The sequence below is a fragment of the Bubalus kerabau genome, chromosome 3 (assembly GCF_029407905.1).
Source record: "Bubalus kerabau isolate K-KA32 ecotype Philippines breed swamp buffalo chromosome 3, PCC_UOA_SB_1v2, whole genome shotgun sequence".
NCBI lineage: Eukaryota > Metazoa > Chordata > Mammalia > Artiodactyla > Bovidae > Bubalus > Bubalus kerabau.
Genome location: NC_073626.1, coordinates 179031782 through 179058893, shown reverse-complemented (window position 1 = coordinate 179058893; position 27112 = coordinate 179031782). Strand labels below are relative to the sequence as shown.

At 43.1% G+C, this 27112-nt stretch overlaps 1 protein-coding gene across 1 annotated transcript; it reads right to left on the bottom strand.

Moving 5' to 3' along the window:
• Positions 1 to 419: 419 nt before the first annotated feature.
• DNAJC8 (DnaJ heat shock protein family (Hsp40) member C8) lies at positions 420 to 25485 on the bottom strand. The gene is made up of 9 exons (XM_055573969.1): positions 25315 to 25485; positions 22095 to 22196; positions 13703 to 13759; positions 10142 to 10208; positions 9527 to 9621; positions 7916 to 7987; positions 5134 to 5225; positions 2747 to 2822; positions 420 to 1235 (listed from the first exon to the last, which is right to left on the bottom strand). Exons 1-9 carry the CDS (start codon positions 25390 to 25392, stop codon positions 1113 to 1115), a joined length of 762 nt encoding a protein of 253 aa, XP_055429944.1. The 5' UTR covers positions 25393 to 25485; the 3' UTR covers positions 420 to 1112.
• Between the last annotated feature and the right edge of the window lie 1627 nt (positions 25486 to 27112).

Here is a 27112-nt window from a genome sequence, read left to right as displayed (position 1 = left end):
ACTTTGTCAAAGTCTAGCTTCAAGTCACCCAGTTTCTATCTTCACATTTCAGGTGTCACCTTTCTTTCTCCTTTGTCCCTCCCGAGGGCTAGTCCTGTCTCTCTCAGCCAGCAGGACACCAGAGTATATATACCATTGACAGGATGCATCCATACACTATTTTATTTAATCCTCAGAAGAATCAGTATTTTCATCTCACAGAAATAACACTGGCAACACCCACTGAGCACCTTATATAAGCTGTAGCTAATCCTCCCTACAAGTTACCAGTGATCTATATTCCCATTTGCAGGTGAAAAAAACTAAGGCTCAGCACGTAAGTGGTCAGAAGCCAGGTCTGTCCAAATCCAAAACACTCTGCAGCTGGGCCAAGCCCAACAAGAGACCCACCCGTGGAATAATACCTGAGCAATAGTACGTGAGTGGTTAGGGTATAAAAATTTATTACACATACAGAATATTACCACTAACAAATGCAGACAGGCGAGGACACCACGGTACGGGATGGAGCACGGCTAGCTCTTTGGAAAGTGAACAGGTCGGGTGGCTTGGAGCCTCATGCCACGCGGGTTGGCCAGTCAGAAGGGAAAGCACATGCCGGACTCCAGGGACGTCGGGGCGCCCAGTGACCACTCTGGGCGCCGGCGGCCTTCCCACCTGATCTGGGGCTTCGAAGGACGCCACGCCCAGAAGCGAGGAGCTGAGGCGAGGGGGCTCCTAAGGTGGCCAGGCTTGCCTCTGGAGTCACGGCAACACCAGTGTCAGCGGTGTGTTGAACTGGATGATTTCCACGGACTACACACGACGCTTCTAACCATCACACTTCAGTGAAGTACAAAACATTAAGTTACAGGCTGTGGGAAGAGAAGGCAGCACCTTCCGGTCCCAGTTGGTCTGGGGGGTGAGGATAGGGGGAGGTTTCTGTTTAAACCGAGCCCCTCATTTCAATGTACAAAAGAATTACTCTGATTGGTATTAAATTGTACTGAAAACAAAATGGACTAAAAAGCAAATACTACTCTATGTTGGGGTGAAAATGGGAGGAAAGAATGAGTCCTTCAAAGCAGGAGGGAGACAGTTGGGGAAGGTTCTGTGGCCGTGACCCTTGGCGGTCACTCACGCTGCTCCATTTTTACTTTTGGTGGTCTCAGGAAGGTCCGGTTTTTCTTCTCTTTCTTTCCTTTCGTATTGGCTTGGAAGTTTCGCCAGCTGTCCACGCGACCATCTCGACTTTCCTAAACACAAAAGGGGTCTGAGGTGAGGAAACCAGTTGGAGAGAGGAAGGGCTACACCTGCTCTGCCATCCCCCTTGTATGCTGACCTGGCCTGGTCCTCTGGAATAATCACAGTATAACAAAGCAGAGGTTTCCCCCTACTTCCATGGGCCCAAGAAAGAGTCATACCACCCCCTAGAAGACAGGAGAAGCCACAAGCTGAAAAGGAGGAGACAAGTAAAACTCATGACAATGAGGCTATCCTTTGCTGGGGACCTCTGGCCTAAATATTTAGTGCTGTTTCTAATAACAGTGCATGCTATTTCTAATCCTCACGTATGGATGTGAGAGTTGGACCATAACGAAAAGGCTGAGCACTGAAGAATTGATTCTTTCGAATTGTGCTGACGAGAAGCACTCTTGTGGAGAAGACTCTTGAGAGTCCCTTGGACTGCAAGGAGATCAAACCAGTCAATCCTAAAGGAAATCAACCCTGAACAGTCACTGGAAGAACTGATGCTGAAGCTGAAGCTCCAATACTTTGGCCACCTGATGTGAAGAGCTGACTCACTAGAAAATACCCTGATACTAGGGAAAGTTAAGGGCAGGAAAAGACGGGGATGACAGAGGATGAGATGGTTAGATAGCATCACCGACTCAATGGACATGAACTTGAGCAAGCTCTGGGAGATAGTGAAGGACGGAAGCCTGGTGTGCTGCAGTCTGTGGAGATGCAGAGTCAGACACAACTTAGTGACTGAACAACAACAACATTTCTAACCCTCACAAAAAGCTGCGGTGTGTCATGCCACTTCACAAACAAAGACACCAGGGCTCAGAGGCTGCATCCTTTTCTCAAAGCCACCTGTCTGGCCAACAGTACAGTCACTCTTTCCCCCACACCTTCCTTCTGCCCCTTAAAATTTGGCTGGAGGTGTGAAACCAGCATAATGCCTGGCCAGCTGTGCTGGGAGGACCACAGGAATCCTTCCCCCTTACAGAGGGGCCTTCTCATTTTCTCTCTCTGCACACATGTAGCGGGACAGAAACAAAGCCAGCATCTCTGGTTAGCCTATCCCTACCCTGAATCCTAAATGTTAACAGAAGATAAGACCAAATGTGGCTCAATTCAGGAAATTGGGCTGAGCCTCTGAATGATGAACCAGGATGTCAAAGGGGAATCAAGCCCGAAGTCTCTCTGCAGGCAGGACACCAGGGGTTACAAGAACCTCGGGTTCTACTCACAGACCTCTAAGTGGGGCACTGCTCCACGTTTATCCCTAAATTAAATGTGTGAACCACTGTCTAGAGCCCACTTGGCAGCTGTGCCTGTCGCACCCCTGCCAACAAGCTCCGGAGCAGAGAGGCGGCTGAACCAGGACTCGGTCCCCAAAGCCCCTACTCTTCCCCACACGCACCATCTCCCTGACAGTCTGCCCCAGGCAGTCCTGGGACTGCCCAGCAATCAAGTTTCTCAGCTGGGAAGCTTGCTCCCTCTGGAATAAGAGTCCCCCGTCACCTTGGAAATTTACCTCAAAATTTTTCTGCCACTCCCTTTCTCGTTTGGCTTTTTCTTGAGCTTCAATCTCTTCCTCCCGTTGTCGCTTCCTAGGAGGAAAACCAAACCACAAGATTTAGATGGTACTTGCAGACTGTGTTAACCATACAAGTTAGGCATCTTCCCCACAGAAGCCAGCATACAAAGTCAGCCAACTTCCTAGGGTTCTCCTGGAAAGGGCTCAGAGCACTTCACGAATGTCTCACTCTAAAACACGCAGATGAGACCGTGGGCAGGGCTGTGGGGCAAAATACAGGCACTGCCGTTACAGAGATGGACAGATCAGGTCATCAAAGCCCAGCCAACACTAACCGGAGGTTCTGGGCTCAGACCCTGACAAAGCCATCCCGAGAAGCCAGGCCACCTTAATTCTGTGACAGTGACCATCACAATAGCAAAAGTTCTCGTTCAAGAGGATTTCTGCACAAAACCCTATCCCCAAACAAGCCACTTCACACAATCCCAACTAACAAAACCTAGTTATTGCTGAACACCAATCAACATTATAAAATATGTAAACTAAATTAACCTCAAGATTTTTTTATTTTTATTTTTTTTGGTCACACTGCTTGACTTCTGGGATCTTACTTAGTTCCCTGACCAGGGATCGAACCAGACTACCTCAGCAGTGAAAAGCATGGAGTTCTAACCATTGAACCATCAGGGAAGCCCCAGCCTTAAGATTTCCAATGAGGAAGACAAATCATACTTTAGGGCAGTAAGTACACTCTAAGACAGTGCACTGCACGGTACTAAACCCTCACCGAAATTGCAGCCACCATGCACACAGAAGGCTCTGGCCTCAGATCAGATCAGCTGCTCAGTCGTGTCCGACTCTTTGCGACCCCATGAATCGCTGCATGCCAGGCCTCCCTGTCCATCACCAACTCCCGGAGTTCACTCAGACTCACGTCCATCGAGTCAGTGATGCCATCCAGCCATCTCATCCTCTGTCGTCCCCTTATCCTCCTGCCCCCAATCCCTCCCAGCATCAGAGTCTTTTCCAATGAGTCAACTCTTTGCATGAGGTGGCCAAAGTACTGGAGTTTCAGCTTCAGCATCCCTTCCAAAGAAATCCCAGGGCTGATCTCCTTCAGAATGGACTGGTTGGATCTCCTTGCAGTCCAAGGGACTCTCAAGAGTCTTCTCCAACACCACAGTTCAAAAGCATCAATTCTTTGGCGCTCAGCTTTCTTCACAGTCCAACTCTCACATCCATACATGACCACAGGAAAAACCATAGCCTTGACTAGACGAACCTTTGTTGGCAAAGTAATGTCTCTGCTTTTGAATATGCTATCTAGGTTGGTCATAACTTTCCTTCCAAGGAGTAAGCGTCTTTTAATTTCATGGCTGCAGTCACCATCTGCAGTGATTTTGGAGCCCAGAAAAATAACTGTTTCCACTGTTTCCCCATCTATTTCCCATGAAGTAATGGGACCGGATGCCATGATCTTCGTTTTCTGAATGTTGAGCTTTAAGCCAACTTTTTCACTCTCCACTTTCACTTTCATCAAGAGGCTTTTTGGTTCCTCTTCACTTTCTGCCATAAGGATGGTGTCATCTGCATATCTGAGGTTATTGATATTTCTCCCAGCAATCTTGATTCCAGCTTATGCTTCTTCCAGTCCATCGTTTCTCATGATTTACTCTGCATATAAGTTAAATAAACAGGGTGACAATATACAGCCCTGTCATACTCCTTTTCCTATTTGGAACCAGTCTGTTGTTCCATGTCCAGTTCTAACTGTTGCTTCCTGACCTGCATACAAATTTCTCAAGAGGCAGATCAGGTGGTCTGGTATTCCCATCTCTTGAAGAATTTTCCACAGTTTATTGTGATCCACACAGTCGAAGGCTTTGGCATAGTCAATAAAGCAGAAATAGATGCTTTTCTGGAACTCTCTTGCTTTTTCCATGATCCAGCGGATGTCGGCAATTTGATCTCTGGTTCCTCTGCCTTTTCTAAAACCAGGTTGAACATCATCACTCCAGGAAATCAGGAAGAAAACACACAGCACTCTTGATTATAAACGTTCTAAGAACAAACCTATTCAACATTTCCCAGAAGTCAGACAGAATTTCCTTACCCTAGTGATTCCAAAGTTTTGCTATTTCAAGTACTTAAATGATGTACTGCAGAGTAATTGCTTCATCAGAAAAATCCCCAAAGACCATCTTGGTTAATCTAGGTATTTAGACATGGCTTAAGAAGGAAATGGCAACCCACTCCAGTATTCTTGCCTGGAGAATCCCATGGATGGAGGAGCCTCGTGGCTACAGTCCACAGGGTTGCAAAGAGTCAGACACAACTGAGCAAGCGACTTAACATTAACATTAAACAAATATACCAATACATACCTTTCATGCATCTCTTTGGCTTCTCTCTCTTTCCTTTTAATTTCCAGCTCAGCAAAGAGTTTCATTGTCTGTTTGTATACTGCTTGTTTGAACTACAAAAAAAAAAAAAAGAAAAGTAAATATTTTATGAGCAATTTGAATTAATTTTTTTATAGAGCCCAGGACAAAAGCAAATTAGACCAACAAGGAAAAACTGATGCTGGCTCTCTCCTGAGAGATAAATAACACATCCGTCTATGAACTCTTCCACATGGGGATGATATAGAGGAGCCTTGCTCTGGTAAAAAAGCATCAATGAGGAAAACAAAAGCAACTCGACCTGCTTATCAGAACCACTGAAATTTCAGAGGGCCCTTTCCAACTTGCAAAAATAATCTCCAATTTTTCTTTGTACACATATTTTATAATTAGTCTGAGTGAGGCACCACTCAAGGTACAACTAGAGATACGCAGGTGCCATCAAGCAGACCGGTCCCGGAAGTCTCTCGACTGAGGCAGAGCTACTAGTTAGCCCTATCCTCACCCCATTATCTCTTCCCCCTTCTGGCACTATCCCTTATCTCAAGGCACATGGCCACCCAGCATAAATGCCTGCATCTCCCAGGCTTCTCTGTAGCTAGTTGTGGCCATGTCACTGAAGTTTCAGCGAATGAGTTGTGAGGAAAAGTAGTGCAGCTACTTTCTGGAATGTTCTTGGAGGGAGCACACCTCTTCCTTCCTGGCCTCTCCTTCTACCCTGCCATGAGCGGTGACCACATCTCCTGGACTGCGAGAATGAAGTCGACAGACCTGGTGGCAGAGCTACAGAAAGGACACTGAGCCCTGAATCGCATAGTCCGGCAGCCATGTTCCCAAAGACGACTACACTGGGGAGAGAACGGGCACCGACTCGTTCAAACCACCATCATGTGGGGTCTCAGTTGCATGCAGTTGAGCTTGTATTCTGACTCACACGTTGACAGAAACAGGTAACACCATACTATATTTGTAACATAATATAAACACTTTGTATATTTTCAATATACAAAGAAATATAAAAAAATTACCCATCATGCAGATTTCAGAGGGTTTATATCCTAAATTCAAAAACACTAGAGTAAAGGGTGATATATGGAGAAAAAGGGGAATAACGGAATCCTCAAATTACTATCACTTCCGAACACTGTTACCTGCCAGGCAGTGCTCAAGGAAAGCAATGCTGGCAAACTCTAGTCCCCAATAAGGACAATGAAAGAGGTGATGGAAGCCACAGGAATATTTCAGTATTTTTAAAAGTTCCTGGATGGACCGTTTCTGGTGGTTTTAATTTTTTTGTATTTATCTGCTTTTTCTGAATTTTCTATCATTAGCATATGCTCCTTTAGAATCAGTGGGGGGAGGGGAATAACCAAAAAAAAGTTAAGGTTCTTAACAACAGAGAAGGACCAAGGAATATACATACGAGTCTTCAGAAAAGACTAAAAAGGATAAAGAGAAGGGAAAGTAGGGCTGAGGAGAAAGAACTACAATACTGAAATGGAGTAAACCCAAAATTCAGCGGAAAAGATGGCCTAACAGTTCTCAAGAAGCAGTTTTACCACACAGAAGCAGGGATGAGCTGCTGATGGAAGAAGCTGATAGGAAGCAGCCCTAGCAAGACAGCTGCCCCTCTATGAATCTTTTAAGATAAGCATGTGGGTCAAGTTACTTGACCTAACTTGAGGCAAGATTAAGATGACCTGAAATTTTTCAGGCTAGTGAGGCAATGAGACACAAACATGTAAGTAGAATCTCTCTCTTAACCAATCCCCACTGAAGAGCCCACAGGATCGACCGATGCTTGGCATTTCCCCAGAAGCATATTATAACCTGAAGCACAACGGGTACCCACAGCTGGTAGACAGCTGTGCACCCAGAGTCACTGTGGCTGCTCCCCAAGCTGACTATCCCAGCTGCAACTGCACTCTACTTAGGTGATTTAAAACATCACAGAAATTGATGAATGTGGTTATAAAAACAAATGTTTGTTGGTGCGTTTATTTGCTGGATCCTCCTTACTGCATGGGCTTTTCTCTAGCTGTGGTGAGCAGGGACTACCCTCAGGCCGCAGCGCACGGGCTTCTCACTGTGGTGGCTTCTCTTGTTGCACAGCACAGGCTCCAGGGCACGCAGGCTTCAGTAGCCGCTGCGCGTGGGCTCTGCAATTGCAGCTTCTGGGCTCTAGAGCTCCAGCCTCAGTAGCCGTGGCACACCTGCTTAGTTACTCCGAGGCCTGTGGGATTTCCCCAGATCAGGGATCGAACCCAAGTCTCCTGCACTGGCAGGTGGATTCTTTACCACTGAGCCACCAGGGACGCCCTTGTTGGTTCTTTTAAAACCAAGTGGAATGCTTTAGAAAGAGTCAAACATAAGACTCTAAAAATAACTGCTGTTGAATTCAAGGTACAGGTGAGGTATCTGAAAACAACAATCTAGGATTCTGCTCTTGGTCTGCTTCATAGGTACTGCAGTTTGCAATGTTCTTCAGGAGAAATTAAAAGCAGGAACTATGGACGATGCTTTGCTTGTTTTATAAAGTCAAGCGTGAGCTCCAACAAGCAGACACATCCTCAAAGGAAAAGCTGTAGTCCTCTGTCCCCCAAAGAGCTGGATTTTTCAAAAGGCAGAATGAATGTACGTGTTAATATTTTAAGGTAAACTGCTTCCAGCATGCGTGCATCAGTCTTCACAACTCCCTCTCTTTAACCCACCGGCTGTGAAGCATTCACACGAGATGACGTGGCCTTTCCCGTTTCAAACCTACCAGCTCAGGGTCATCCTCCTCCACATTTGTAGGCTTTCCTTCCTTCTTTAATTGCTTTTTTCGCTCTTTCACCTAAAAAGAATTTTTTTTCCATCAAAAAATGAGCACTTATACTTTGAGAATATCCATTAAGCTGCACACATATGATGTGTGCACTTTTCTACAGTTGTAACAAAAAGTCTGCATTGAAAAAAGATAAGCCCCTGCCTCCCCTCCAAACCAGCAATGCAACCGAAGAAAACAAGGAACCAGGGTCCCTTCTCCAACCTCATCTAAAATCCAACACCGGGGGACAAACAGGGGCGCTGTCCCCAACTCACATCCCAGGCCAGATCCAAAGAGTCTTTGACACATTGAACAGATTATGCATGTATCTTTCAGGGCTTGTGGTTATGTGTTTACAGCAAAGAAAGTAGATCTGTCAAGTTTTAAAGAAGCTACAGAATTTGTGGCATGAAATATGACTGTTTTCTGGCATTTCTACACCTGCATTCTGGGTAACTGTTATGGGGAAACTTCCTTAAACCAACAATTTTCACATCATTTTGGCCACCATTGAGATCCCCCCAGAAAATAAATATATCCATTCACATAAGAATGGCATTTACTCCAATAAATTACCATTCAGTCCAGCAAAACGCCAAGTGCCTTCCAAGCTCAGAAAGGCCCTACTGCCACCCTGTGGTCAGACAGCTTGAGAGTGGTGGCTCCTTTACAGGCAAAATACAGAGGAAGGGTAACTATTACAATAATTCGTGGACAAATCGTCAGGTCCTTTCCTGGGTGTCTACCAGAATCTGGCCCTCGAATTCCAGCGTCTGACCAACAAGACACAGTTATGGCAGTCTGTCTCTTCTTTTTACTCATTTCCTTCATCTAAACTGGCCTCATCACTATGATTGGTTATACAGTTGTTACAGATACCAAAGCTCTTCAAATAAAACGTCACATCTATATTCAGTCCCAATAGAAATTGCCCTTATAAAATAGCCTCAAAGTTTTGCCCCAGCAGGTGAAAAATTAAAATGAAGACCTTTCTTAAGATAGCTAGTTAGAAAATAGTTAAGATAGTTTCTTAACACTTCCTACCACTCAGGAGATTTAGGTATTGCAAAAAAATAAAGCCAGCTATAACTGAATTCATTTCAGCTGAGTCCTTCCCAACCCTGCTATTAACACAGACATGTACCTCCTCCTGTTTTTTTGTAAAAATGTACTCATATGCCCTTGCCAGACTTTCTCAAGCCCCTGTTTCAGCTCTTCCAGAGAGACAAGGATAACAGTCCAGGGCCAAGCAGCAGCATGGCTGCTCTACTGTTCCACTCTCAGAACGGGGCACAGTGCCGAGAGGACAAGAAGAGCTTTCCACACACGGGAGTGCTAGGGGAAGAGGTAGGTGCAGCGTCTTGGCCACGCACCCTCAGCGCCAGGAGTGAAGGCCAGCTTCAGGCCCGCACTGTGCATGACCACAGCCACCGCAAAGGAGCGGAGACCGCAGGGGCAGTCAGGCCAGGCAGGCGCTGCTATGGCAACAGTAACATTTACCCTCCTGCAGGGTGCCCGAGGCGCACTAATACTTCCTGTAAACACAGCAGCACTATAAATACTTACGGTGTGTTCCACGTATTCTTTTCCTGCCTGAATTACATCCAGGGCCCTCTTCTTTTGTTCCTGATCCAGTAGCAACTTGTAAGCTTTGTCCACAGCTAATGCAAAACATTGAAATTAACTGTTTCTGCAAACACCCTCTCAAAGTCTGAACTCTACTCAGGCAGTGCAAATGGACTTGTGCCATCTAAAAGCATTCCCTACTTTGTTAAATTATTGACTGTTGTTACACTAATTTAAAAACATACAACTACGGCAATGACTTTCTTTGCGAGCCTTGGAAGAAAATTAAATATGCACTCAAGGCTAATTACACCATATCTAGATTTAATTCAGTGATCAAATTCTTCCAATTATTTTTTATGTTCAAAGGAAAAAAAAAAAAATGAGCCTACGCAGAAGTAGTCTTTGTTGGCACACAAAAGTTTTAACTAAGCAAAGTTAAGGCCTATTTCTAAACAGTAACATTCTGCTTTGAATGACAACTATTCTGAAAACCACAGCTTCTTCCTGACCAGAAGACAAAACTACAACATTCTTTTCATGATCCAGGACTAGGAACAATTAGTCCTCAGCACTGACACAATGTTACTCACAAGCAGGTAAATTTACAAATACCTTCAAAAGCCTTTTGTGCTCTGTCAGCATCATCTTGATTTTTGTCAGGATGCACCAGTATGGACAACTATAATCAGAGAAAAGTTAGTTTTTCAGTAAGAGGAACATTTAGTAACTCTTCACCGGCACTGCACCTCTCTAAAACCAAAAGCTCTAAGACACTAGGGCAAAAACTGTTAGCCAGAAGCATTTTTTAAAAAATTAATAAATGTCATAAAATGCCCAGAGGTATTATATTAGTCCTTAATAAAATTCAAATATCAACAGGTAAATGCACACAGGTGGAAAACAGGTAGTTGAGAACAAATATCAGCCTGGCATCATGAAGATGCTCTGATAATTTGGGTGAGGGAAGGGAAAAATGAAAAGTACCAAGTTCCTTTTATGTTTCTCGTATGGAGCACTAAAGAGGATTAAACAGGTCTGAGGTATCATCTCTTTCCTGAAAGAATTTCTAATACGAAGCAGTAGCTCTCAGTTCCAGCTATGCTTGAACCTTGTGAAGATTTTTAGGAATACAGAGGTCTACTTTCCAGCCTGAGACCTTCTGAATGAGTCGCAGGCATCTGTACTTTTTAAATCTCTTTTAAATCTCTACTAGACTGTGTATCACAGACTTCCCAGGTGGCTCTGTGATAAAGAATCCGCCTGCCAATGCAGCAGACACAAAAGATGTGGGTTCCTTCCCTGGGTCGGGAAGATCCCCTGGAGTAGGAAATGGCAACCCACTCCAGTATTCTTGCCTGGAAAATTCCATGGACAGGGCAGCCTGGCAGGCTACAGTCTACGGGGTGGCAAAGAGTCAGGCATGACTGAGCATAGCACAGCAACAGACTGGGTATCAGATGATATTATACAAAGGAACTGGTGTTGATTTGTTAGGTGCAACAGGCAGTTATGCAAGAAAATGTCCTTTTGGGGGGGGGATATATGTATACTTATGGCTGATTCACATTGTTGTACAGCATAAACACAACACTGTAAAGCAATTATACTCCAATTAAAAAAGAAAAAAGAAAATGTGCTCTTTTACTTTGGTGGGATAACTGCTTCAGTATTTAGGTATTAAGTATCATGGTGTCTGTAATTTACAATTCAGCCAAAAATACACAGCTACTGAAGGTGAATATATGGGCTCTCATTGTTTTAGTCTTTCTTTTTAAAATATAATTAAAACTTCTTATGACTAAAAAATTAAAAACAAAACCTCCACAGGTGACCCTTTCAGAACCACTGACCTGTCACTGAAAGACAGAAACAGCTTGAACACAGGGACTGCGTTGGCAGGAAAGCAAGTGGGCATGTAATCCTAAGCCCAGCGCTACTGGAGCCAGAACCCTGGGTTCCAATTCCAAATGCAATCACCAACTAGCTGTGAGACCTTGAGCAGGTCACTTAATCTCCGCCTCAGTGTCCTCCTCTGTGAGTGGGACAATACTATATACCTTTAGATCACTGATTGTTGTAAAGATGAAATGAGATAATGCAAGTAAAGAACTTAGCATACCAATACACATAAACAACAGCACATAAAGACCTATTCTAACTGCTTGTGTGTAACCTCATTCAAATCCTTATTAACAATCCCAAGGTAGTCACTCGTGTTACAGGAATTCTACAAATGAGCTAACAGGGCACAGAAAGTTGAGAGTAAGTTGCCAGAGCTCACAGTGCCTGTAAGAAGTACAGCCAAGACTGAAACTCAAGTCATACAGCTCCAGCACAGACTCTTAACTGTTAGGGCCTGCTGCTGCTAAGTCGCTTCAGTTGTGTCTGACTCTGTGCAACCCCACAGACAGCAGCTCACCAGGCTCCCCCGTCCCTGGGATTCTCCAGGCAAGAACACTGGAGTGGGTTGCCATTTCCTTCTCCAATGCATGAAAGTGAAAAGTGCAAGTGAAGTCACTCAGTCGTATCCGACTCTTCACGACCCCATGGACTGCAGCCTACCAGGCTCCTCTGTCCATGGGATTTTCCAGGCAAGAGTAGTGGAGTTGGGTGCCATTGCCTTCTCCGTTATTAGGGCCTATTAACAACTAAATAAAAAATCTGAGTTCTTTGTATTGTTACATAAATAGTCTAAAAGTTTTGACTATGAATTTGAATAAATGCTTATTTAACTGGGGAAAACTGCTAATGTACTACACTAGAAAACTAGAATTTTTAGAAAAAGAGGCAAACGCTGAACATAAGTGCAGAATAGAACTCAGGAACCAAAAAAAACTATCAAGTTATATCATGGGAAATGACTGGGTAGGCAAAGATTAAAAACACCTTGGCTTAATAATAGATCTGAAGACAATTATGAGTCAGCAATGGAAAGGCAATGGCTGTGTTGAAAAAGCAATCACAGGGAACTCCCTGGTGGTCCAGTGGTTAAGACTCTATGCTTCTACTGCAGGGGGTGCAAGTTTGATCCTTGGTGGGGGAACTAAGATCCCCATCCTTCACAGTGAGGCCAAAATAAAACTTTTTAAAATAAAGTATATAAAAGATGTAAGTTGAAGAAAAAAGAAATTTTAAAGGCATGAAATATAAAGAAATTTTAATTTCCAAAGACATTAGAGGGAGTATGATTATTCAGCTCATAGAGGAAAACGCTGGGGGTTACTCACCTGTCAAAACTGGACTGAAAGTCAAAGTGTTAGTCGCTCAGTTGTATTTGACTCTTTGTGACCCAATGGACTGTAGACCACCCAGCTCTTCTGTCCATGGGATTCTCCAGGCAAGAATACTGGAGTGGGTAGCCATTCCCTTCTCCAGGGTATCTTTCCAACCCAGGGATCGAACCCAGCTCTCCTGCATTGCAGGCAGATTCTTTACCGTCTGATCCAACAGAGAAGCCCCAGATTGGAAGGGTGTTTTAAAAGGCTACTATAAACTCTACAGCCTGAGTTATTAAATATTAGAATGAGCAATAATCAGAGGTCTTGGATCTCCTTTCTGAGAGAACTTTCTGAAAGCACTCTTTATATTAAATCAGGTATCTTTTGAGTATTCATATAGGTTCACAAAAGACAGAATTATTGAGGAATGGGATCTTAAAAGTAAATCACTACTATGAATCATTTAACATATTCTCCCCTAGAAGCCACGGGATTTGGTAAGTACTGTACAGTATGACTCCGTGAAAGCTTTCTACTCTACCTTGTACTTCCCGCTCTTAATTAAGGGGCTGGAGAGATTCTATTTGGATGTTAAATTCATCCTATTCATAGATAAGCTGCTGCTGCTGCTGCTGCTAAGTCGCTTCAGTCGTGTCAGACTCTGTGCGACCCCATAGATGGCAGCCCACCAGCCTCCCCTGTCCCTGGGATTCTCCAGGCAAGAACACTGGAGTGGGTTGCTATTTCCTTCTCCAATCATAGGTAAGCCATGGTCATTCAATTATTTAAGATTAAGTCACTGTAATTTTTTTTAAGAATTACAAAATTTAAGAAAAAAAAAAAAAAGGTTAAAATTTCACCCAAAAGTTGTAACAGTAAATCCTAAGAAAATCATGTGCTCAAAACATTTTCAAAAGGCTCAAACTCCACCCCTTACAGGAATACAGTACCATACCTGCCGAAACCTCTTTTTTATTTCTTCATCTGTCACTTCAGGATCTATCTGAAGAACCTGGAAGAATCAAAATCAAAATTGTAAAAGAGATTAAAAGAATTTATAGGTTTAAGAGAGCCCCAATAATTATAATTGGCATCTAACAGTTGTCAGTGTTCTAGAACAGTTTTAAAAAATGTTCAAGAAACAGAAATGAGTAAACCTGTAATAGAGTAACAGTGACAGTGTTTCAGGGTTCTCAATTAATTCAGTGGTTACTTTCACTTCATCAGAAAAATAATAAATTACCCTATAACCAGCACATGCTTCCAGATCATGAGAAAAATGCTACCTTCCTCCTTCATTCACTCCTTTTCATTAAGAAAAGCATCCACCCTCTACTTATCTTTGCAAATGTGGAGAAAGTATAGCAACTCAAAAAGGAAATAATTAGGCTGGCTACCTGTTTGTTTTTTTAAATGAGGGAAAACTTGATTTTCAAATAAAGCACCCCCGCACAAGACTATCTGATTTTTTATAACAACAGTAAAAGATGTTTATCAGTTTTCACAATCAACTAAATAAAAGATAATTACAACTGCAAGCCATAATGGAAACATTTATAAAATTATTACATACAATTTGGAGGCTTAAGAAGAGTGACGTGGTAAGTGGAGATCCATGTACATGCACACGTGTTCATCCGTCCAGGCAGTCTGTCTTTTGGTTGGTGCATTTAATCCATTTACATTTAAGGCAATTATCAATATGTATGATCATATTACCATTTTCTGAATTGTTTGGGGTTTATTTTGTATAGGTCTTTTCCTTCTCTTGTGTTTCCTGCCTAGAGAAGTTCCTTTAGCATTTGCTGTAAAGCTGGTTCCGTGGTGCTGAATTCTCTTAACTTTTGAGTGTTTGGAAAGCTTTTGATTTCTCTGTCAAATCTGAACAAGAGTCTTGCCAGGTAGCATATTCTTGGTTGGAAGTTCTTCCCTTTCATCACTTTAAATATATCCTGATTTTCACCTCAATTCAGAAATGCGACTTGGCTCCATGTTAAAATTTACACAGCTCAATGGTTCTCAACCCGGAGTGGCAACCTGAGAGCAATGCCTGGGGCTCACTCCAGGAAACTCTGATTCCAGCTCAGCAGAACTAGCGCACAGCGAAATGGCAGGAAGATCTGTTATTTTTGGCACAATACGGTTTAAAAACAAATTTTATCATTCTTCTCCAACCCTGGGTATCCCGGTGTTGACATTCCTCATCAAGGATTCTGATCCCACCACCACAACGTAGATTCATTCAAACATTTACACAGTAGCTACCACCTACTGAACATGCTGCTATACACTTAGAAATGCAAAGATAAATAAGGGAAAACATTTTTTAAATTACCATAAATACAGTTTTTTAAAGAAGGGTTCATTATAAGAAATACAATTAAACCAGATGATTTCACAGTTTACTCCATAGATTCAGCATAGTATCTGTTTATTTACTTAGTATTCAAGGCGTAAGGAAGGGCTAAAGGGCAGAGGGTGAGAAGGTCTGTTGGAAATTCAGAAGAGCAGGCCCCAACATCAGTGTGACTGAATCAGAATCAAGAGTTCAACAAGATGCCCAGGTGATCTGAATCATATTACAGCTTGAGATGCCTGGTTAGGAAAGATGACAGAGGTCAGAAATAAGTGTGTTTGAGGTTAACAAACTGATGATCAGTCATTAAAGGGGATAAAGAGAAAAAATCTTGAAATGAAAAATACATACCAAAGAAGTTAAAACTGAAAAATAATCTGCCAAACTTAGTCAGATGCTTACAGGGTCTCAGAAAAACTTGACAACAAGTAATGTCAAGATTTATAGCAAGCTGTCCAAACATTCAAACAGCCCACCTACAGCAGCAGAGTTATCGGTAGACAAGGAAGCTGAATCACCCCTACATTCAAGAGACTTCTGAAGGTTACTACAAGAGCATACCCATTCTCAAATATCAGGCATACAACTGGGATGAGGGAAAAGCAAAATCTTTAAACAAAGGCTTTTCAAGAATGAGTGTGCCCCACCATACCACCCCAAGAGAGAAAGGAATTGGGGGTGGGGGGAGTCACTCAAAAGGAAAAATGCAGCTAAATAAGATTTACAGACAAAGGGAGATAACTGTACACACACAAATATTTAGAGAACCCTACCTTTCCTGGTTCTGAAAAAAAGGAATGCATTGGAGCAAACAAATGGAAGTCCAGCACACCCAAAAAGGTGTTCAGATGAATGTGAAAGGATGGAAATCATCCCACCTTCACAAAAAAGAAAAAAAAAGCCTCAATAAAGCTACAGTCTAGAACCAATCATGCCAAATGTATTTCACAAACCTTGACTGGTTCCCAGGTTAAAAACTAAAATAGTTATAACTGAGGGTTTTGGCGTTTTTTTTTGTTTTTTTTTTTAGGACAATTAGAGTTATTTGAGTGTGGACTCTATGCCCGATGATGTTTACTGAATTGCAGTAATGTGGTCTTTCCTAGGTGTGGTAATAGTGTTGTGGTTATGTGGAAACGTGTTCTTGTTTGGAGAAGAGGCATGCTAAGATACTTAGGCATGAAGCATCAATGTCTACAGCTTACTTTCAGATGATCTGGCAAAAATGAAAAAGGTATGTATAAATATAGGGCTTCCCAGTCACTCAATGGTAAAGAATCCACCTGCCAATGCAGGAGACACAGGTTTGATCCCTGGGTTGAGAAGATTCCTGGAGAAGGAAATGGCAACCTGGGAAATCCCATGGACAGAGGAGCCTGGTGGGCTACAATCCATGGGGTCACAAAAGAGGTGGACATGATTTAGCGACTAAACAACAACAAAAAATGTATAAATATACACATACCCACACCACACGCCAAAAGTTATTTTTCCAAGACTCAGATCACACATACACTGATCACTGCAACATACATTCACTGAGTGCCTTCAAAGTTAGCTAATCCAGCTCCTTTCCTATCTTTAAGCATTGGAGGTGCCATATGTAGCCATGAAACAGTCAAGACAACAGGCCTATACCAGCCCAAACCTCTTTGAAGCCAGTTTATACATTCAATACAAATGTATAAGCAACTGGGATTGCCAGATACGGTGCTCACTACTGTTCTCTTGGAATTTAAGGTCCACAAAGGAAGGAAGAGGCAAGTCACAAGTAATTCTTACCAAAACGATAAATACTGTGTCAATCAGTATGACTCTAAGGAAGCACACAGGTCTGCTCAGACTCTTGGGAGATTTTTCTGAGCTCCTACTATGTCTCAGGCTTTGGGGATGCTGCAAAGACAAATCCACAGTCTTGGACCTCAGCGAGTGAATAAATCATCACACAGAAATGAGAATGCTTAACTGTGGCATTCACATCAGTGTAAGTTCCTGAACTCAAATAAACTGCAACTGTCACCTGTAGGCTCTTCTGCTTGAAAGAGAAATCCAGTCTTAGGTCACACCTGAACTCTCTGACCTGTGAACAATGTGCAAGTCCTGTGAGACAAATATCTTTCTTTCCAAAGTGCCAAACAAGATAAACAGAAAACAAAAGTCTGTGGTGCTGCCTTCTGGGGCTTTAAAGTTAAATAGAAAAAAGGATCATGAAGAAGGCAGGACTGAGCAGGAGCACAGATTCATCTAAGCTTATGAAAGGAAGTGGGGGAGGAAACATTCTTAGGATGCATAAGAGAAAGATGCCCGGATAATAGCTGAAGGTTAGAAATACGTCCAAATAGGGAGCTGCACTGATGGCAGGAGGCGGGGGCAGGGAATGCCCTGTGGATTAGAATTCCTGTAATAAGACCCCTCCGCGTCCCTCTTCTACCTGCTGCTCAGTAAAATGGTACATCGCACGACTACTCACATTTCAATTTACAGCCAACAGGACAGCTGTTATGACATCACTTCTTCTTACTAGGAAAAGACCAGTCTGCTTACTTCTGGAGAAAAGTCTGATTCATTTAGATGTCTCGAGTTGTTGCATGAAGAAACAGAAGTATTTCCCTAAATTGAAGATTTTTTTCTAAACGGACGATTTTTTTTTCCTCAACAGAAAGATTTCCTAAATTTCTAGGAATACCTAATCCTGACTTAGGGCCAAAAATCAACTTTACAAGGAGACAATGAGGGTGGAGGGTGGATGAATTAGGAATTTGGGATTAACAGATACACACTTCTATATACAAAACAGATAAACAACAAGGACCTACTGTATAGCACAGGGAACTATATTCAGTACCTTGTAATAAGCTATAATGGAAAAGAATCTGAAGAATAATATATATTTACACACACACACACACATGCATGACTGAATCACCTTGCTATACACCTGAAACGAGCACAACACTGTACATCACCTACATTTCAATTTAAAAAGACGATGATGATGACATCATACTATAAAGTGGCCAGCGTATTTGTAAAAAAAGAGAAAAGACAAAAGTTCTAATGGACAGTCATGGAGTCCTACAAACTTAAACACCACCTTGCACCTCCTCAAGTGTGTCAACCTTACCGTATTCTTTACACATTCACACACACTTCCTACAACCAGGACAGGAGCTATGGAGCAGTAAGTTCCACTTCCAGAACCACATTAACTGGCAGGAGAGCAAAATCCTAGCATTCACCCTAGTCCCAACAATGTTACTCCTCATCAATCAGATCTCCACAGAAAACAGGAATTATCTCAATGAATAAACGGGTAAGCTATACAATCAAGTGATTCCCTTTCACAGTATCAGTTCAGTTCAGTTCAGTCGCTCAGTCATGTCTGATTCTTTGCGACCCCATGAATCGCAGCACGCCAGGCCTCCCTGTCCATCACCAACTCCCGGAGTTCACTCAGATTCACGTCCATCGAGTTGGTGATGCCATCCAGCCATCTCATCCTCTATCATCCCCTTTTCCTCCTGCCCCCAATCCCTCCCAGCATCAGAGTCTTTTCCAATGAGTCAACTCTTCGCATGAGGTGGCCAAAGTACTGGAGTTTCAGCTTCAGCATCATTCCTTCCAAAGAACACCCAGGGATGATCTCTTTTAGAACAGACTGGTTGGATCTGCTTGCAGTCCAAGGGACTCTCAAGAGTCTTCTCCAACACCACAGTTCAAAAGCATCAATTCTTCAGCACTCAGCTTTCTTCATAGTCCAACTCTCACATCCATACATGACCACAGGAAAAACCATAGCCTTGACTAGATGGACCTTTGTTGGCAAAGTAATCTCTCTGCTTTTGAATATGCTATCTAGGTTGGTCATAACTTTCCTTCCAAGGAGTACACGTCTTTTAATTTCATGGCTGCAATCACCATCTGCAGTGATTCTGGAGCCCCAAAAAATAAAGTCTGACACTTTTTCCACTGTTTCCCCATCTATTTCCCATGAAATGATGGGACCAGATGCCATGATCTTCGTTTTCAGAATGTTGAGCTTTAAGCCAACTTTTTCACTCTCCTCTTTCACTTTTTTCACAATATATACTATCTCAATTTAAAATACAACAGAATGGATATACCGTCAAATTCTTTTATCACCTTTCAAATATATCATCTTCCCCTCTGTCCTCCCCAAAATCATAACTAAATGATTAATGATCAGTTAAGTCATGCTTAATTAATGATTAGTTATGATTAAGTTTCAGCTTTTTCATTTTCTTCTTCTCTTTCAAATATGTTAAGTCGGACCAAGCAAAGTAGACATCTACTTTGGGTAGGAAGTCAAGATGGCCAAAGCAGAGCGTCAGAGTCTATCTGGGTAAAAGAAGACAGGAACCCCAGGACGAGTGTCAGCCAGTCATGTGGTGCTGGAACCCAAACTGGGTGAGAAGAGCATCTACAGAAGGGTAACTCGACAGGAAGTGCCAAAGTGGGTTGAAGAGGGCTTCTCTATGGACAGGCAGCCTGCCCCATGGTATCAGAATCTAAGCAGGGTGAGACTGCCAATATGGATGGGCATAGAGTGCAAGAGCCCAACAAGGACATCTCCATGAAACCCAAGCCTAGCATGGGGTGTGCAAGCCGAGGCACAGTGAGGTGGGTGTCCATGGAGGAGGGCATCAAAGTAACAGAGCAGCCCAACTGGGACCAGGAGCCCAAGTATTACTGGCACAGAGAGCTGGAACATGAGCAGAGTGAAGAGGACCTCCACGCAGGGAGTGATCTGGAGTATGAAGTCAGAACCCAAGAAAGGTGACGAGGGTGTTCCCAGAGGAAGGTAGCCTAACACGGGGTGTCAAAGCCACAGCAGGACAGGAAGGATGCCTGCCTGGTGGGGAGGAAGCTGGACCCAGGAAGGATGAAGACAGTTCCCAGCGGCTGGAGGGCAGGCACGGAGGGCAGAGCCAGGTGAGACCCACACCCATAGCGAAGGTGACCTGGCAGTGGAGTTCAGAGTTCAGAGGTGGGGAGAAGGGTTTCTGCATAGTGAGGCAACCTGGGGTTGGTGTGAGAGTGAAGCAGGGAGAGGAGGGCATTCACACGAGGGAAGGGATGGGAGATCAGATTCATACACGGGGATCAATTAAGTAAACATATATATTAGAGACAGTGGGAGGACCTTGGTTAAGAATTTGCCTTGCAATGCAGGGAACAAGGGTTTGATCCCTGATCAGGGAACTAAGTTCCCACAGGCCAAGGAGCGACTAAGCCTGAGTGCCACAACTACCAAGCTTGCGTGGCAGAGCTAGAGAGCCCATGCAACGCAACCAAAGATTCCATACGACGCAGTGAAGATCTTGTGTGCCACAACGAAGACCCGAGGCAGCCAAATGCATAAATAAAATACCAGTACTTTAAGATAACAGGAGTCAGACTGCTATCAGAGAAGGGAACTATGAACACTGGAAGAAAAACGTCCTAGAATAAACCCTTTGGTGTTGGGTTGAACTTTTATGTAATACATGTATGTGTGTGTACACATAGACACACACACGCCTTAGCCCTATCTACCAACAGGGCCTGGGAGTAATGACAATGGCAATGGGTATGCTCAGCACCCAAATCTTGACTTCTAAATATCATTCTTCATTAAAAGGAATTCAAGAGATCCTCAAAGAAATGGTTAATTCAAGGCTGGGTTCAGAGAAGTACAAGAGTGCCTATGAATCAAAGAATGATTTAAAAAAAAAAAAAAAAGGCAAGCGCCAGCTTGAAAGTAACCTGCTGGTCAAAGCTGGGATATCTGAGCATCAGAATAAATAATATTGAATCATAACCCACTGAATAAAATAGGAAACCCCAAGTCTACACTGACAAATGAATAAACTGAAACCTCAACAAAGACAGTATATTCACACATTCTCAAAGTGTTCCTAGAAAGGGGGAAAAAGTTAATTTCATAAGCAAACCTAGTAGGCACTTCTTTAAGAGATCAACTTAACATCATTAGTAATAGGCTAAATCAAAATCATGTTCCACTTCACAAGTGACAGAGAGAATGCAGTGTCACTTCTGTGCTATTCTTGTCAACATTGCATAAACTGAATCTAACGAGAAGCCGCTATGACAAGAAGTCTGCACACTTCATTGAGGAGTAGTCCCCACTCACCACAACTAGAGAAAGACCCCTTGCAGCAATGAAGACCCAGTACAACCAAATAAATAAATAATACTTTTTAAAAAAAATCTACACTTCAAATAAAAAAAATTTTTTTTAAATAAACAGGTGTTTTCTTAGATGGAATTATACATAACTATTCTTGCTGTTTGTATATTTCTAATTTTTATAAGAAACATGATTTATCATCAGGAAATGTTTGAAGTTATAAAACTAAGGAAATTCAAAAGTGTACATGCCTGTCTATAATCATATGATCATTTTTTGCTTGTTGAGTTATTTTATCGTGGTGAAACAGGAAAGTTTTAACAAATAAATTAAATCAAAGACCCTAAATTTACCAAGGCTAGCTATTCCATCGGAGAAGGCAATGGCACCCCATTCCAGTACTCTTGCCTGGAAAATCCCATGGACGGAGGGGCCTAGTAGGCTGCAGTCCATGGGGTCGCTAGGAGTCAGACACGACTGAGCGACTTCACTTTTACTTTTCACTTTCATGCATTGGAGGAGGAAATGGCAACCCATTCCAGTGATCTTGCCTGGAGAATCCCAGGGATGGCGGGGCCTGGTGGGCTGCCATCTATGGGGTCGCACACAGTCAGACACGACTGAAGCGACTTAGCAGCAGCAGCTATTCCATCACACCTGAAAATAAATCTCTATATATATCTGGGTTACTAAAAGATGACAGCAAGCTCTGCTCACAATAAAGCCACCCAAGTTCAATTCCAACTATGCACAGTACCAATTAGGTGTGTGTTTGAAGTAAGTCTGCCCACAGCTAGGTAAAATTCCTTACTGCAGGCCACATTAACATCAGACGCTCACCTCAAACGGGTTCAAATTGAAGTAGGAGGAACCAGGACGAGTCAATCTTTCAATCTGATTTTTGGATGTTAGAACTGAATCTCTCTTCTCTATTTGTTTCACCTAAAATAAAGGGAATAAAAACCTCATTAGTAAAGCTCAGTAATGAAATGTAAATTGTCATCTCAACAATAACTCACTGACATGGTCAGCAAACATTTATTTGCGTGTCTACATGTTCAAGGTACTTTGATAAACACTTTAGGAATAATTACAACAGCTACAAATTACTGACTTTTAATATAATGTGAAATTACAAAAACTTTACAGGTGTTTATTCCTCTCAACAATCCCTTATGGTAGGTACCACCATTATCCACATTTTTCAGAAAACAAATCTAAGAGTTTGGTCAACTGACTTGTAACCACTCAACTTTTTTGTAACCACTCAGATTTTTGCCCAATCACTCAAGTTATAAACCAGAATTTTAACCCCAACAGTTTGACTCCAGAGCAGGGAGCAAGAAGATTCAAAAATAAATATGTCACAGCTATTACCTTCAAAGAGTTTCTACTCTAACAATGGAAGATGTACTTGTGAATGTTCAAACTTAATTCACAACTTTTTAAGAAAGGAAAAATACAATTACACTGAAATAGACACTAAAAAAAATACACCTAAAAAATATGTGGGAGGGAACAAATAACTCTACCTTTCTAACTCTAATAGGAAAATCCCTGACCTGAACACGATACCAAGGAGAACAAGCACCAGGTTAGCCCCAGAAAAACATCCTTGGTGCCACTGTCGAACTGAAATTTTAGTTGGAATGAATCTCTGGCATATTATATATACTATCTTTATTTCTATGGACAAAACAGTGTTGGAAAGGATTTCAATAACAGGAAAAGCTAATCCTTCTCAGTACCTTCCCTCTTAACTCTTGTAAAACAGCACGCCACTCCGCACCTTCCACCATACTCTTTTTCCCAGTCTCATTTTTCCTCATAGCACTTACCACTACCTAACACTATATTGTACATCTGTTCATTATTTAGCCTTCTCTATAAGATGAAAGCCCTATGAAGATGGGATTCTTCTTTCTGCTGTCAACTACCATTTCTCCAAGGAGCTAAACAATACAGGGCGAAGTGCATTCCAGGTGCTCAACAAACATTAGTTGAATGATGATTAAATGCTCCTCCTTTAGGCATTTTCTCTCATTAAACAAACCATGCCAGTGAATGTGTAGATTAAAAAAAAAAAAAAAAAAAAGGTGTCTGCAGGGCAAGCTCTAGCACTGCCGGAGTTTCATAAGAGATATGGCTCATTTCAATGGGGCCACAAAAGGGAAAATCAGACACCCATGATGTTTGTACAGTACCTAATATGAAACCCATAGCCCATGAGCATATAACTCATTTCATGAAAACCCTTCTGTTCATAATCTCTGGGTAGCTAAGATGAGAGCAAACTACAGCATAACAGTCATAAGTCACTGCCCCCAGGAGAAAATATTCCGTCCCACAAAAAAAAAACAAAACAAAAAACAGTCATCTGTGCAATACAGCTCACAAATGAAATTGACATTAAAATTTAAACAAACAAGGATTGCTTTAAAAAAAAAAACAACTAAGAAATTAAAACAAGTTCCCCTATAATTGTTCAGTACTCATTATTGTTAGTCGCTCAGTCGTGTCTGACTCTTCACGATCCCATGGACTGTAGCCCACCAGGCTCCTGTCTATGGAATTCTTCAGGCAAGAATATTGGAGAGTAGCCATTCTCTTCGCCAGGGGACCTTCCCCACCCAGGGTTCAAACCCCAGTCTTCTGTATAACCAGCAGATGCTGGGCAGATTCTTTACCATCTGAGCCACCAGAAAACACTGGTACCAGCAAATTAACACTTTAAAGTGAATTAGGCATTTTGAAAGTAGACTATAAGTGGATGTACTACGTTGTTTTAAAATGTATTATTTCGGATAAACTACTATGTAACAAAAGTGAAGTCGTTCAGTCCTGTCCGAATTTTTTCGACTCCATGGACTGTAGCCTGACAGCCTCCTCCATCCATGGGATTTTCGGAGCAAGAATACTGGAGTGGGTTGCGACTTCCTTTTCCAGGGGATCTTCCCGACTCAGGAATGGAACCCGGGTCTCCCGCACTGCAGTTAAGACTCTTTACCCTCTGAGCCATTAGGGAAGCCCAACTATGTAGCGAGCACTGTTACAAATACCAGAGATAAAAGGTGAATTTAACACGGTGCTTAACTCTGAATACATCACAGCCAGGTGGAGAGCAAATTCATTCCTCAAATCCACGCCAAGCTAAAGAAGTTCACATTCAGCCTTGTTTTTAACTTTTACAAAGTAGCTTCTTCTTTATATTTTATGAAGCTTTCTTTTAACCCTCATTAAAAGTCTTGTTTTAATAATAAACTTAGTTCTACAAACGTGAAAATTGATTAGAAAAATCAATGGCTTGAAAGAATTCAGTCACAGTCATGTTAACAGCCATCCAAAAATCCAATCCGAGGTCCTATGACTCCAAGAACCATCCTTTTCTTTCATTTATTCATTCATCCACTCATTCATTCACTCAACAAATACTGAGTAACTACTACGCAGGGCCCGATGGAGATGCGACAGTAAATGAGGCTCAAATCAAACTTAATCCCGTCCTAACATGATACCAAACTATTATCTGCTCTAAGACCCTGAACAAATTATTTCACCTCCCTAAACCTCCAGGTATGGCATCTGTAAAATGGAGACAGTGCCTACATGGCATGATGCACAATGCCTCGCATTCTCGAATGGTAGAAATAACTACTACTAAAACTCACTACAGAGGAATAAGAGTAGAGAGTGCTTCCTTTTTGAATACAAACGGGGACCAAGCCGTTTAACTCGCCCCCAGGTAGACCCAATCTCCCAGCCGCAGAAAGCACCCGACTACGCGAACTTGGGGAACTCTGCGCGCGCCCAAGCACTTCGTTGGCCAAACTCGACGCCTCCTCACAGACGTCAGACCCCCGCCCCTTTTTAGTTTTCCAGGGGATCCCCCCTGCAGTATCAGGAGGAGACACACACACACCCTGAGTCCCCCACCGCCCAAAAGGCCAGACAGGAGGGGCCGCCCAACGGTCCAGGCCAGGAGGATCACTGCCTTCTCCCACTGGGAGGATAGCCCCGGGCGGGGTCGCCCCGGGGCCGCCATTCCTCACTCCGTGTTTACCTCACTGTAGAAGGTCATAAATGCTTCCTCCGTGCTGCCTCCTCCACCCGAAGCCCCGCTCTCTCCTGGAGCCGCCATTTCCCCGGCCCAGCAACCACGTGACTCTTCTGCGCAGGCGCCTCCTCACGTGATTCTTACAGGCCCGCCTCTCTAGCCCCGGCCCCTTCCTTGCGTTTCTTAAAGGGGTCACAGCCCAGCCAGATACCTTTAAAGAAACTTTTAAATTGGGGTTCCCCAGGTGGCTGGAGGAGAAGGCAATGGCACCCGACTCCAGTACTCTTGCCTGGAAAATCCCATGGATGGAGGAGCCGGGAAGGCTGGAGACCATGGGGTCGCAAAGAGTCGGACACGACTGAGCGACTTCACTTTCACTTTTCACTTTCATGCATTGGAGAAGGAAATGGCAACCCACTCCAGTGTTCTTGCCTGGAGAATCCCAGGGATGGGGGAGCCTGGTGGGCTGCCGTCTATGGGGTCACACAGAGTCGGACACGACTGAAGTGACTTAGCAGCAGCAGCAGCAGGTGGCTGGATGGCATCACCGACTCGATGGACATGAGTTTGGGTGAACTCCGGGAGTTGGTGATGGACAGGAAGGCCTGGCGTGCTGCGATTCATGGGGTTGCAAAGAGTCGGACACAACTGAGCGACTGAACTGAACTGAGGTGGTGATAGTGGTAAAGAACCCACCAGTAATGCAGGAGACATAATGAGACAGGGGTTCGATCCGTGAGTTGGGAAGATCCTCTGGAAGAAGGCCTGGCAACCCACTCCAGCATGCTTGCCTGGAGAATCCCATGGACAGAGGAGTCTGGCGGGCTACAGTTGCAAAGGGTAGAACACGACTGAGGCTACAGCCCATACGGTCGCAAAGAGTCGGAGACTGAAGTGATTTAGCACGCATGCACAGATGCCATACAGTTAACCATTTTAAAGTGAACAATTCAATGGTCTTTAGTGTATTCCCAGTACTGTGTAATCACCACCTCCGTCTAGTTTCAAAACAGTTGCATCGCCCCAAAAGGACACTTAGTACCTAATAAGCAGTTTCTTCCCATACTTGCCAATGTCTCTATGGACTTACTTATGCTGGATATTTCATGTAAATGCAGTCATACAACATGGGACCTTTTGTGGGTCTGGCTTCTTTCACTTAGCATAATGTTTCCCTGGTTCTTTCAAAATATAGCACACATCATTACTTCATCACTTTTTATGGCTGAATAGTATTCCATCCGGAGAAGGCAATGGCAAGCCACTCCACTACTCTTGCCTAGAGAATCCCATGGATGGAGGAGCCTGGTAGGCTGCAGTCCATGGGGTCGCAAAGAGTCGGACACGACTGAGCGACTTCACTTTCACTTTTCACTTTCACGAAATGGAGAAGTAAATGGCAACCCACTCCAGTGTTCTTGCCTGGAGAATCCCAGGCAAGATGGTGGGCTGCCATCTATGGGGTCACACAGAGTCGGACACGACTGAAGCAACTTATCATCAGCAGTATTCCATCATACATGTATACCACAATTTGTTTATTCATTTATCAGTTGATGGACATTTGGGTTGTTTCTATCTTTTGGCTATTGTAAAATGGTGCTGCTATGAAGGTGTGAGTACCAGTTTTCTACTGTGGGGAGGTATGTACCTAGAAATGAAATTGCTGAGTCATATGGTAATTCTATACTTAACCTTTGGAGCAACTGCCAAGCTGTTTTTCAAAGTGGCTGAACCATTTTACAATCCCATAGCAATGTAGGAGGGTTAAAATTTATCCACATCCTCACCAATGCCTGTTGTT